This window comes from Suillus subaureus (assembly GCF_016647635.1).
Source record: "Suillus subaureus strain MN1 chromosome Unknown BJ212scaffold_14, whole genome shotgun sequence".
In the NCBI taxonomy this organism is placed as follows: domain Eukaryota; kingdom Fungi; phylum Basidiomycota; class Agaricomycetes; order Boletales; family Suillaceae; genus Suillus; species Suillus subaureus.
Genome location: NW_024538570.1, coordinates 486,612 through 499,706, shown reverse-complemented (window position 1 = coordinate 499,706; position 13,095 = coordinate 486,612). Strand labels below are relative to the sequence as shown.

Genomic DNA, 13,095 nt, shown 5'->3' with positions numbered 1-13,095 from the left:
TTGGATGTTGCATTTATGTACACAGACCAAGATTCAGAAACCACTCATTTTCTGCTCCTGATCAAGGTATGTTACAGTTGCCTCGCATACTATTTACTTCATTCCATGTTTCAGGCCATCATCCTCTTCGGTGCAGATCAACATGAGGAGGCAAACTTGCTCCTCAGAGAACTCATTGCTAGTTGTCTGAATGCCAATACTCTGGCATGTCGTGTCATGCAAGTAAGTATCATCCATGCTTTGTCATCAACACTGATCTTTGCAACTCACACATTAGGCATATCTTCGCGTTCAACTTGGAATCGGAGCCTTGGATGGCGCGCATTACGATGAAGCCGCTGACCATTTTACTGCCGCTCTCAACTACAGCAATATATCATTGATGGTAGGCATTCATGAAATATACGAGGATTTGGTGGTGGTATGTTAATACACACGTCTGAAATGCTTTTTGTAACTGAGTCCCCTATCTAGCTCTTCAGCTGGGATCTCAAATCTTTATGGTTGACTGTGCACCAGAAATATTGCCATGCACTCCTTTGCACAGGTAAACTTCAAGATGCTGTGAAGGCATACCAATACATGATGATTTCAAGTGATGAAAATACCAAGGCCGACTGCCTTGACTGGTCCAATGGCAAGTGTAGAGTTCGTAATGTTGCATTGGCTACAATCCTCACCCGCATTTTCACCCAGATTTCAAGAAGGGTTGCAGCGCACTCTGTGTTGTCGATGGAGATGCCGCCCTCGCTGCAAGCGATTATGATAGGGCTATTGACCTATATTCGGCAGCGATGGATCTGGATTATACATCAGATGTCGTCTTTGCAAATCGCAGCAAGGCAAAGTTGGGGAACATGCTATGGGAAGATGCACTTCTCGACGCGCTAAAGGTGCGATGGTATCTATGTTTTCATAGCCCATGTTGACTTCGGTAATGCATAGGTCACTGACCTCAATCCTTCGTCTCACATTGGATACCAGTTGACACATGTAGCGCTGCGTGGTGCGCAATGTTATGATGAAGCCATCAAAACCTTCACAATCATGTTGTCCAAATTGGACAATGCTCCCGAAGCGCGGATACGAGGTAAGCCATGGAACACTCTTGCATCATCTTGAAATGCCTATCTTGTCTGTAGATCTGCATCAGCAGTATCTATCACCATCCGACGCAGAAGGCGCTATTCGAAGAGCAGTTTGGATTGAGCTTGACAATGCCCCCCTTCATCTGCTCAACACCTCTACAGGTCTTTTGTGTGATAGAATGGCACAAATAAACGCCTTCAAAATGAGTCCAGAGTATAATGAGCTTGTCTCATTTCCAACAAAGGATTCAAACCTCCGAACAGAGCGCATCAAAGACGTAGTGGCAACGTACTTCCGCTGTGTATTGCTATCACACAGGTGGGAAGAAACGGAAGTGCTGTTGCATGACATCCAAGACAAAGTTGTGTATGAGTTGAATGGACCTGGTGGCATCGTGAAACTGCAGTCGTTCTGCAAAATCGCTTGTGATGCTGGGTATTGCTGGGCATGGATGGATACATGCTGCATCGACAAGAAGAGCAATACCGAGCTTCAAGAATCTGTCAACTCCATGTTTGTCTGGTACCGTCACTCAGCGCTTACCATTGTCTACCTATGTGATGTCCTTCCTTCATCCCAGCCCGGTGCACTGACGAGGAGTGTTTGGAACGAACGAGGATGGACATTTCAAGAATTTGTTGCTCCAAAAGTTATTATCTTTTATCAGAAGGATTGGTCCTTATATCTTGACGATTGCTCTCCCAACCACAAAGAGTCCCCTGCAATCATGAAGGAGTTGGAGGATGTGATGGGCATGGATGCACAGGCTTTGGTCTACTTCTGTCCAGGGATGAATGATGCCCGACAGAGACTTCAATGGGCGTCATCACGAGTTACTACATTGCAGGAAGACATCGTGTACTCATTATTTGGTATCTTTGGTGTCCACTTACCTGTAATCTATGGCGAGAAGAAGCAGAACGTGCTCGGGCAGCTCCTGCAGGAGATCGTGGCTTGGTCAGGTGACATCACTGTTCTTGACTGGATCGGACAATCATCCGAGTTCAATAGTTGTCTTCCAGCCTATATTATCTCTTATTCCACTCCTCCACATTCTCTTCCATCTTTGTCCAAGGATCAGATTCAGACAACCATCTCTTCGATGCAAAAAAATCCTGTGGTTGTAGATTTGGCTTCGAAACTTTATGACCAGCTTGATAACATAGGCGCTGCTCATTTCGCAAACTGCAGACTGCATCTGCCCTGCATCACCTTCCGTGTCACAGACATCAGTTTGAGCTATGATCCATCCCAGGAGCCTTGATATGAAGTCAAGGCAGACGGGCTTTGTGACCTGCTGATCACCACCAAAGAGCCGATTGTTCAGTTATTGCGGACAAGGCCCACTCAGCAAACCTTCGTGGTTGTCCGTCCCTGGGATCAGTCTCTCCTCGAGCTACCAGGTTTTGGAGATCTTTCCAACATTGGGGATGACACAGAGAGTGAGGATTATTTGATGCCACCTTCTTCTCTGTCAGATGACTCACCTAGCTGTTCTCTTGTAAAACAGGAGATGGTTGATCTAGAATCATGGGGATTGCTGTTGCTTGTTCGCCTTGGGGAGCCTTTTGGCGCATTTTTGCTAGCGCAGCAGTGCAGCGGAGAATACAAGAGGGTCGTGTCGGATCGTGATATCATTGCACAGGTCAAAGATATGAGTCCTGTTTGAGACTTGATGGACGTTAGGATGATGGAAATACTGTAGATGCGTGTTTTTTCCTGAAGATTAGGTATCTGAGGGGTTTTCATTGGATATGGGATACTACATGCATATTGAACTATAGTTTCCTTTCAAAGCAGACCATGGAGACCTACCTACACTGCCCCACAGTCTGATACTAGTAGACTAGCGCCCCTTCAAGCTCATCATACCTATCTGCATGGATGTTCAGGTTTAATTTATGCTTCAAGTCTCGTCATTTCCTCGTGTATCACCCTTTGTTCCCTAGAATTCTTTATGAATGGGTCCGCGACAGGTTGATGCAGTGATCCGCACATTGGTCAGGCAGGCTATGCATCCAGTCATCAGTAGCACATCTCGAAAGCCTGAAAAAAATGTGTTCTTGGGCAAAGAATCAAATGAAGCAAAAATGGCGACAGATTGACGGTGTTGGGCGGATAAGAGGCTCAAGCTTGGTGCGCTTGGTAGTGGGAACCATCAGAATGGAAGATGAGTAATTGGGGGAGCTGAAAGATTAGTAGAATCAGTGCTTGAAAATGAAACTCTTGGTGTCATGGCCGTTGCATTGGAGAAGGAGCTGCGAACCAAGCTGGAATAACCTGGGACACGCCTTGAGACACCCACCACCCAACCCACCTGCTATGAAATCTAGACTCGTCACCAGCCCGTCTATGAGGCAAGCCGTCGATAGACAGACTGGTAAAACTGGATTTGAATTTGAATGCTGAGCAAAATTATAGCATTAATTTCGTATTCTATTCAACACATCGAAAAACATTCGTGGGGGGGTGGCTTGAACCTGTACCACTACCATGGCAGTTTTTTCCTGCGCAATTTGCGGGCAAGTCTGAGTGACAATCGCTCTCAGCAATCCACTGGCCTCTTACATGAATACATACCCCCTCACAAACCACCCACCCACCATGAACCCTACACAATAAAAACACAAACTAGAAAACTCTAGCACCGAAACACCCATGAGTCACCCGTTAAAGCCACCAACAGATGAAAACCACCGTAACACCCCACACCACCCCATCAGAAATCTGAACATAACACACCATCCCCCACCAATAAACATACAACGCCCTAAAACTACACCACCCCATGAGAACACCACTAAATACAAATGTACAAAACCATACCCTGAATGAAAATGCCTGTCTCACCACACAACCCCATGAAGATAAGCTAACTAAAACAATATGTCAATTCCCTCCTACCAGATAATACCCCCCACAGCCCAGACACCCCGAAACATAATAAGACACACAAATGCAAAATACCCGACAGTAAACAACCAACCTAATATGTGTACGGCCACCGGAAATCAAAAACTAGCACAATAAGAACAGCCAACTCCAATGAAAACACTCAAAACTCATAACTGAAAAACGCATGCAACACACCACCCCAAAAACTGCCCTCCTCACCATGAAACTAATCCAAATACGCAAACACACTACCACGAAAACTCCCATGGCATAACAAAGGTAATGCCCCTAAACCCCCAAAATTCTATTATAAAAGTCCTACCCAAGCAACAATACCCCCAACCTAGCTTGCCATGAAGGACTTATCCAGTGTCAAAAGTGCAAACATCAATGCCCGCCCATCCCCCATGGGCACATGCCAGTCCCTCCCCAGACACCAGCAAACAGGCTCACAGTTCTTCCTGCCCAACGTCCTAACAGATGAAGGGGACACCACCGCAGAAGGAACCCCAACCCCCTGCATGAACATCTCACAAGTTCCACCCACTGAATCTGAGGAAAATGCGATGACCCCCACCATTTACTCCCCCATTTTCTCAAGAGACAAAGAGATAGAAATGCCCCTCGATACCTTACTCCACTCCCCTGCCCAAACCCCTGCCCAAGTGGAAGATGAAACCATGTCAGACCTACCTGTCACAATGCTGAGCCCCACAGCGACCCGCACTAAGCCCTCCACGTCTTCACAAGCATCTGAGGAAGACTTACTTCATGCCCACCTAGCTGTCACTGAGACAAACTGCTCCATCATTAGGTCAAACAGCATCAACTCCCTCGTGGTCATTCCCCAGTTCACCCCCATACCCATGGGTGGCTTCCCCCACATCCACCTCGCCCACGCGGCGCAGCTCTTTGACTACCAAGCAGCAAAAGTCATCACAGCATGGCTGAAGGTACCACACCCAAAAATCTTAGTTAGAGTTTTTGACCATGATGGGAAAAACCCATCCATCAAAGGCCCCATCCTAGTTGAACGACTACACATTGCAGTGTCCAAGATTGCGCACTTCGTCCACCAGGATGACCAGGATGTAAAGGTCTCACCACCTTGCCCCGAAGCCCTCACGGAAGATGCAAACCACCCTCTTAGCTTCCTTATTTATAATATCTCTGAAGAAACGCAAACTCTCATCCTCAACCAGCGAGTCTGGTCATCCACTGAAATTACTTTCACTGCCCACCAATTTAGAGTCAACTCACTACCCCTCCTCCTCTTTTGCCTCTATGGCTTCTCAACAACTGACACTGCTACTATCAGGTCAGCAGTCTACAAAGTTTGGACAGAAGACATCACTAGGTGGGATATCTGTGATATCCTATCTGAAGGAGATATCCCCAAGGATAAAGTCCACGCCACATCCTGGGACTTTATCAAGTCCCTATGGATTGAACACCTCGACTTCAAAGTTAGCAGCAGCATCTTACTCCCATGCTATAACATGTTAGCCATTAGCCCAACCAATATCCCTGCTGTTTGGATGAAGTTGAGAGCATATCTCCACTCCCTCACCTACCCATCCAAGCTTGAAGGAACCGGCACTGCAGTCAACTTCATGCCCTGCCCTCTTTGTCACTCCATCACACACCCGCGAGGGCTCTGCCCATTCCCCAACATCCTGCTCTGGAATGGGCCCAAACACAACGTGGTGACAAGGCCCAACAACTCGAGCCAGAGAGGAAAAGGCAAAGGGAGGAGAGGCCCCACCTGAGTACATACTCACATCTCTCACTAGATACTGCACATACCTTTAACTACCTCCCTTGAAATACCATAGCCCACGTATCCACACCTCCACCCCATGTATCTCAGTACTTGAATAAATCCCCTCTCACCAGAACCCAAGCATGATCAACACGATGTGAGCAAGACCCTGACAACAGCCACAACTGCACAGCTGGACTTACAGGGCGAAGTCCAAGAACCTAACACCTTCAGCCCAAATGTACTGACCACAGAAGTGGGACAGGAAAGCTGAAAGAGCCCTGATGGCGCAAGCCAAAAATGGAGGCCTATTCAGGCCAAGGATTAGCTGTGCAGAGATGCTGAAGCAACTGTGAAATGACTCGGTGAGCACAGGACTTACGGTTTCAAAGTAGCACTAGCATGTATCCACCGTGGCTGTCTGGGATATGACAGCCCTTGCCTCTCAATGGTCGTTCAGACAGCATAGTATCTCGACCACTCAGCAATTCAACAATCAAAACACATTCTATGGTACTTTTCCCAGCCTTGGTTTGAGCCTCCTGAGTAGCAGAGGGGGAAGCCCTCAAACCACTGGGGCCACCCCAAATGATGCTACCCAGGAGATGGTAGGTGGATCCCCAATTCAAACGCCCCACCAGGCAAACATAAACCCTAACAACACACAAAGAGACATACCTCTGCCTAAGAAAAAGAAAAAAACGAGAGCCAACATACTCCTTGCTACCCTGAACATGAAGGGCCACACATCCCCTCAACTGGGAAACAGTGAGATATCTAAGTGGTTGACGATCCAACACGTAATGTGAGAGAAAAAATTGGTATATTATGTGTACAAGAGACACACCTACTACCAGAACACGAAACACAAATAGATGCACTCTACTCACGAAGGTTAAAGGTAATAAACTCTAGAGACCCACACTGTCCAGGAAACTTGGTGGGAGTAGCTTTCATAATAAACAAAGAAATATTCAACCCAGAGGACCTGACAATGACAGAGATCATCCCTGGAAAAGCTTTAGTAATAAGAACAAAATGGCACAACAACATGAACCTAACGATAGCGAATATATATGCCCCAAACACCCACTCACAACATGAAGAATTCTGGAATCTTATAGCAAGAACCTGGCAAGAAAAGAGACTACCCAACCCAGACTTTATAATGGGCGACTTTAATATAATGGAAGATGCACTTGATAGAGCCCCAGCCTGCCCTGAACATGAACAAGCGCTAGACACCCTTAGAGACTTGAGATTCCAACTTGATGTTCAAGATACCTGGAGAATAAACCACCTGTCATCACGTCTCTTCACCTTCTATAGTAACACCAACACATACTCATGACTGGACTGAATATACACTTCCCCACACATGAATGAAACATCTGTGGATGGGATACCTGCACCTCAGCCATCCCAACAGACCACAGGATGGTACTAGTGAGATTCGCCCCGAACAACACACCTTTTGTCGGTAAAGGCCACTGGTCTTGGCCAGTGAGCCTAATGAACAACAAAGACTTAATAAAGAACATAAGCAAAGCAGGAATAACAGCCCAAGGTAAAATCATGCACCAACAAACACCAAGATCAAACTCAGAGAACCTGCAGACAACATGGGAGGAGTTCAAAACACAAATCCGACAGCTGGCAAAAATCACTGCGAAAGAACATTTAAATAAAATAAGAATAAGAATGAAACAATTGGAAGAGGACTTACACAAAACAACAGCTAATGACGATATCGATACTAACAAGTCCACCCAACAACACAAAGCATGGATTGAAAGTGAAATAAACCACCTAGAAAACAAATGATTCAGAAATAAACAGTTATACTCACAAGCAAAATGGGCAGAACAAGGGGAGACTATAAGCAAATACTGGTCAAAGATCAACAAAAGTAAGAAACCATGAGACGTAATATATAAACTGAAAATACCTGACCAAGACCAATACACCTCTCACTCCAACAAAATGGCAGAGGTCGCACGAACATACCATGATAACCTGCAAAAGGACCCAATATCTGACCAGGAAGCAGAAGAAAGACTAACTGAAATACAAAGAACAATGAATGAGATACTGCAAAATCAAAAACTCTGGAACAAAAACTCACCACTGCATAGCCCCCTAAAGGAGCATCACATCAAAGAAGCACTTTACACCTTGAAAACTGGAAGTGCCGCTGGAATAGATGGAATACCCTACGAGATATGGAAAAATTTACATGAGCAACACCTTAACAATCAAGAGAAAGACTTACCAAGCTTCGACATTATAAGAACACTTACACTAGTCATAAACAACATCCAGGAACATGGTGTTGAAGAAGAAACTGACTTTGCATTAGGATGGATGTGCCCCATTTATAAAAAGAAAGAATGCACCAATATTGAGAACTACTGCCCGATCACCCTTCTGAACACAGATTATAAGATCCTAATGAAAGCATTAGCAATGCAGCTGGCAAGAGAAGTGCACACACTAATACATACCGACCAAAGCAGCTTCATACCCCATAGATCCATATTCAACCCTATAAGACTCATGAAACTGATGATAGAATACGCAGACATTGTTGAAGAAAACGGAGTCCTAATAGCATTAGACCAAGAGAAAGCCTACGACAGAATAAAGCACGATTACCTTATAAAAACACTCGAAACCTTTCAACTACCACAAACCTTCATAAAAACAATCAAAGCGCTATATAAGAACGTGTATATAAAAATAGCAATAAATGGTGTACTTAGCGCACCCTTCCAAGTCACTAGAGGTGTAAGACAGGGTGACCCACTGTCATGTCTGCTCTTCGACCTAGCTATTGAACCATTAGCCTGCACCCTAAGAAACTCCGACAAACTAAGAGGATATAACATACCCAGAATAACTGACAAAATAATCGTAAATCTCTATGCTGACAACACTACAATATTCCTGAATGAGCTAGACAAATACAGTGACCTTGAAACAATCCTGTCAAAATGGTGTTGCACATCAGGCGCTAAGTTCAACCTTGAGAAGATGGAAATAATACCAATAGGAACAAAAACGCACCAAGACCGCATGATACAAACACAAAGAACAAACCAACTAGAATCACCATTGAATGAAAACATAAGGATTGCACCAGATGGACACCCTGTGCAATCACTAGGTGCCTGGATCGGCAACAAAGCAAACAATATAACCCCATGGAAACCTGTGATAAATAAAATCAATTCAACATTAAAGAGATGGAAAAACGGTCACCCCACTCTAGACAGAAAGAAACTTATAATTCAAATGGTCATGGGCAGCATGACCCAGTTCCTGATGAAAGCTCAGGGAATGCCCAAGAGTATAGAGATGGCACTAACAAAAATCATCTGGGGCTTCATATGGGATGACACGTGAACCCCCCCCATAAACCTAGAACAATTACAACATACTAAAAATGAAGGTGGAATCGGCCTTCTTGACATTAAGTCAAGGAATGAAGTGATAGAAATAACATGGATAAAAGCCTACCTTGACTTATCCCCCTCCAGACCAGCTTGGGCCTCAATCATGGACCTAATCATAAATAACACCAGACTAACACACGGCAAAGACGAAAGAACAAACCCATTTCTCACATCATGGACACCACCATCCAGAGGCCCAAAAATAGCCTCCCTACCCCAAGAAGTGCAAATGTTACTAAAAACTGCAAATAAATTCAACGTCAGTTTTGCCCCAATAAAGCTCTCAAAAGAACTTAAGAAAAACCTACCAGCATGGTGCCACCCAGGAACATCTAAGAACATGTACCATAAATCTAAGGATAAATGCTTAACAGACTGACATGACTCAAACAGTATAAAACACTTACTGAAAATAAGAAAATGTCTAACATGAGTAAGCGCCAACAACCAACACTTCCCCAGAAGCTCATGTCCCTGCACCGCCTGCCAAAAAGATAGAAACAAAGGATGTAAAAATCCCCATGCATGCGCACAACACACAAACAAAATCCTATTTAAAATTGCTCCAAAGTTTAATATGAAAACAAAACCAAAAAAAGACAGCCTATCACTTACCTGACACAGGAAAGAAAAGAACTACCAAGCCCACAAGAATCACCAGGGAGAAATACTGTTTGATCCGATGGTAACAAACTGATCCTGTTTATCCGACTGTTTCAGAATATTCATCGACCCCAAGAAAACATCACTCACCCCTGCCCATCGCCTACACACTCCCACAAGAGGCCTCAACCTAACACAAGACACCATAACCATCTTCACAGATGGCTCATGCATCAATAATGGGAAAGACGATGCGAGGAGCAGATGTGGAATATGGATAGAGGAAAACCACCCTAAGAACAAAGCCTTCAGAATACCAGGACAAAAACACTCAAACCAGATAGCAGAAATATCAGTGATACTGATAGCAACACAACAAATAGAACCTTACATACCTATCACGTTTGTAACTGACTCCAGATATGCAATTGAGAGCCTCACAAAACATCTCCCACTCTGGGAAGACATGGGATGGATTGGCGTAGTGAACAGCGAGTTTATTAAAGCAATGGTATATCATCTAAGAAAAAGATCAGCACAAACAAATTTCATCTGGGTAAAAGGACATACTGGACAAGAAGGAAATGAACAAGCAGACACCCTCGTGAAAGAAGGCATGAACAAACCCCAACCAGATACCCTAGACTTAAACATCCCAGACAAATTTAATCTGCAAGGAATGAAACTGTCAGTGATCTCACAAGCCCTTGCTTATTGAGGCATTAGAGAAATGAAAACAATAACACCATGGAGGAAGACCTCCAACAACCTGGACATCACAAGATACACAATCAAAGACCTAATGGGACACCTTGAAACAGATGCAACCATCTGGACAAACAGCTGACATAAAGACCTATCCAAGAAAATCAGACAATTCCTATACAAAGCATTACACGGCATGCACAAAATCGGAGAATTCTGGACTAACATACCAACATATGAACAACATGCAAAGTGCACACACTGTAACACAGACGAAGAATCGATGGAGCACATCATGGTCAACTGCCCAAACAATGCCAACCACACAATATGGACCCTAGCCAAAAGAACATGGCCACCAAAATACGGCGCCTGGCCCAGAATAGGCATCGGAACCATCCTAGGATGCGGAAACATAAGCATAAAATGAGAGGATCAGAACAACGAACAAGAAAACGACCAGACGAACAAACCTATGAAGGGTGCCTCAAGACTGCTGAGGATACTGGTGTCAGAATTGGCACATCTCATATGGGCAATAAGGTGCGATAGCACAATCAACGGTACTGTGTTTACTCAACAAACAATAACAAAGTGATGGACGACAAACATAAACAAAAGACTACAACTAGACAGAATAACAGCACGACAAATAAACCGTACCCCAGCCTTCCTACAACTAGTCACCTCTATGTGGAACGAAACAATAACATCAGCTGACCCCCTTCCAAAAAACTGGGCAATAGCCCTTGAGGTTTTAGTGGGTATTAAACCACCCAGGCCCTCTACAAATGAGGCAACCAGGTAGTATAGAGTCCCACACACCCCCAACAAGGGAGTGCATAAATGCATTTTCTCCTCGGACCAGGACCCCAAGCATCCCACTATAGCACATATCTGTAGAACTAGATTTTGTCAGTTGCTACAAATATACATTGCTTGTCCAAAAAAAAAAGAAAAACATTTGTTTTCTCATTGGTCAGACATCACATTACCCTGTGAATCCACTCAGCATCCAAATTCAAACCCAGTTTTACCAGTCCATCTCTTGCCTCAGATGTCTTGGGCTGGTCACGAGAGGACATCTCAATCCTGGAATATCCGGGACATCTGAGACATCCGAGCCACTTGCTTACATAATGCAAATCTCATGGTCATGACACAACCATGGCTGCTACCCAGCCAGCACTTGCAGTGCTGCAAACACTGCAGGCCAAACTCTCTCCTGGCTCATTCTTGACATTTAGTGGTCTTTTCAGGTTCATTACCCTGACATCAGCACTTAGGAATGACATATTACTCATGCAAGCTGCATCACATCCCCCCAATATTGCTCCCAATGTTATCTCTCCTGCCATCAATATGTTCTTGGCAGCCTGCTGTAATCTCTGCAGGAGTGACATAGATGTGTACTGGAAAGCTCTAAAGGATGTTGTGTGGCATGGTGGTGGAGACATTTTCAGTATTGAGGACACATCCCCCTTGTTTGTGAATCATGGGCAACAACATGGAATCAGTGCATATTGTGATTTTGTATGACATATTGTTGGTACCTTGTCATCCTGCCAGATGCATAAGCATAAACTTGTCACTACAGTAAAAGACATACCACAGCCCAACCAAACACCATGACCATATTCTGGGTAGTGATGGTGAGTTCATGTTCAAGAGTTTCAGCTTGGTGCCTGCGAAGGTGTTCTTCTTCTTGCATAGCATATGCATTAGTGAAGATGGGTGGCAATTGAGAAGGGTATTTTAGATTAGTGTAGAAATTGCCTTCTGATGCCAGGGCAGTGGCACAGTGTTTGCCTTTGTTCTTGCAGGCAGCAGGAACAACAGTAGTAGGATGCAGATTAACAGTATTGGAGGGAGGTGTAGTGGTTGTGGAGTTGGATGGTACAGATAGGAAAGACAAGGAGGACACATTAGATGATGATGAGGAGGAGGTTGATGTCATTATACTAGGGCCTGGGAGTGAAGCCTGTATTAAGATTGGATCAATTATGGGTGAAGGAGGCTGTACAGGTGCAAGTGTAGCTTGCACAAGCCCACTGACAGTGTGGCCCTTCACATCACATCCCCCCACAGCCCAGCAGTGCTTTCAGCACATTGCCTTGGCTGTTATGAACTTGGATGGAGCATTGTTCCAATAAAGGAATCAAGGATCAAGGTCAATCAAGGACAAAGCTTTTATCAAGTCAATGCCTCCCTCAGGAGCAATCATCTAGACTCCTGCAGGATCTAGAGTTCAAATGGGACAGTGGCTAGCCTCCTTCCCAAGGAGCTAGAGTTCAGGTATGAAAGGAAACTGAGTAGATTCAAGTTAGAGAAAATACAAGCAGTAACTAGGGTTTATATACATAAGAGAATCATGCACAGACCAAGCTGGGCTAAGGGTAACAATACTAGGAAAGGAAGGTTTATGGGAAAACAGAGTATGAGTCAGAGATAAGAGAGACCATGAGGAAACAGCACAGTGAAAAGGAAGTGTCAAGAGTACAGCCATAAGGTGTCTGCAGTGATGATGGGAAAAAGAGTGGGGCACTGTAACATTACCCCCCAGTTAACGTCTGAAGTCACTGACTT

At 44.6% G+C, this 13,095-nt stretch overlaps 3 protein-coding genes across 3 annotated transcripts; all 3 read left to right on the top strand.

Annotated features, from left to right (window-relative positions):
- Window positions 1–4,295: 4,295 nt before the first annotated feature.
- On the top strand, window positions 4,296–5,753 carry BJ212DRAFT_1501057 (uncharacterized protein; the record flags this gene model as incomplete). Its single annotated transcript, XM_041341581.1, has 1 exon — window positions 4,296–5,753. Exon 1 carries the CDS (start codon window positions 4,338–4,340, stop codon window positions 5,751–5,753), a length of 1,416 nt encoding a protein of 471 aa, XP_041193617.1. The 5' UTR covers window positions 4,296–4,337.
- A 3,890-nt stretch (window positions 5,754–9,643) lies between these two features.
- Window positions 9,644–9,820, top strand: BJ212DRAFT_1270808 (uncharacterized protein; the record flags this gene model as incomplete). Its single annotated transcript, XM_041330917.1, has 1 exon — window positions 9,644–9,820. A coding segment is annotated over one exon (177 nt), but the record flags the coding sequence as incomplete, so codon positions are not given.
- A 1,901-nt stretch (window positions 9,821–11,721) lies between these two features.
- BJ212DRAFT_1238860 (uncharacterized protein) lies at window positions 11,722–11,949 on the top strand (the record flags this gene model as incomplete). The annotated part of the gene is made up of 1 exon (XM_041329565.1): window positions 11,722–11,949. A coding segment is annotated over one exon (228 nt), but the record flags the coding sequence as incomplete, so codon positions are not given.
- Between the last annotated feature and the right edge of the window lie 1,146 nt (window positions 11,950–13,095).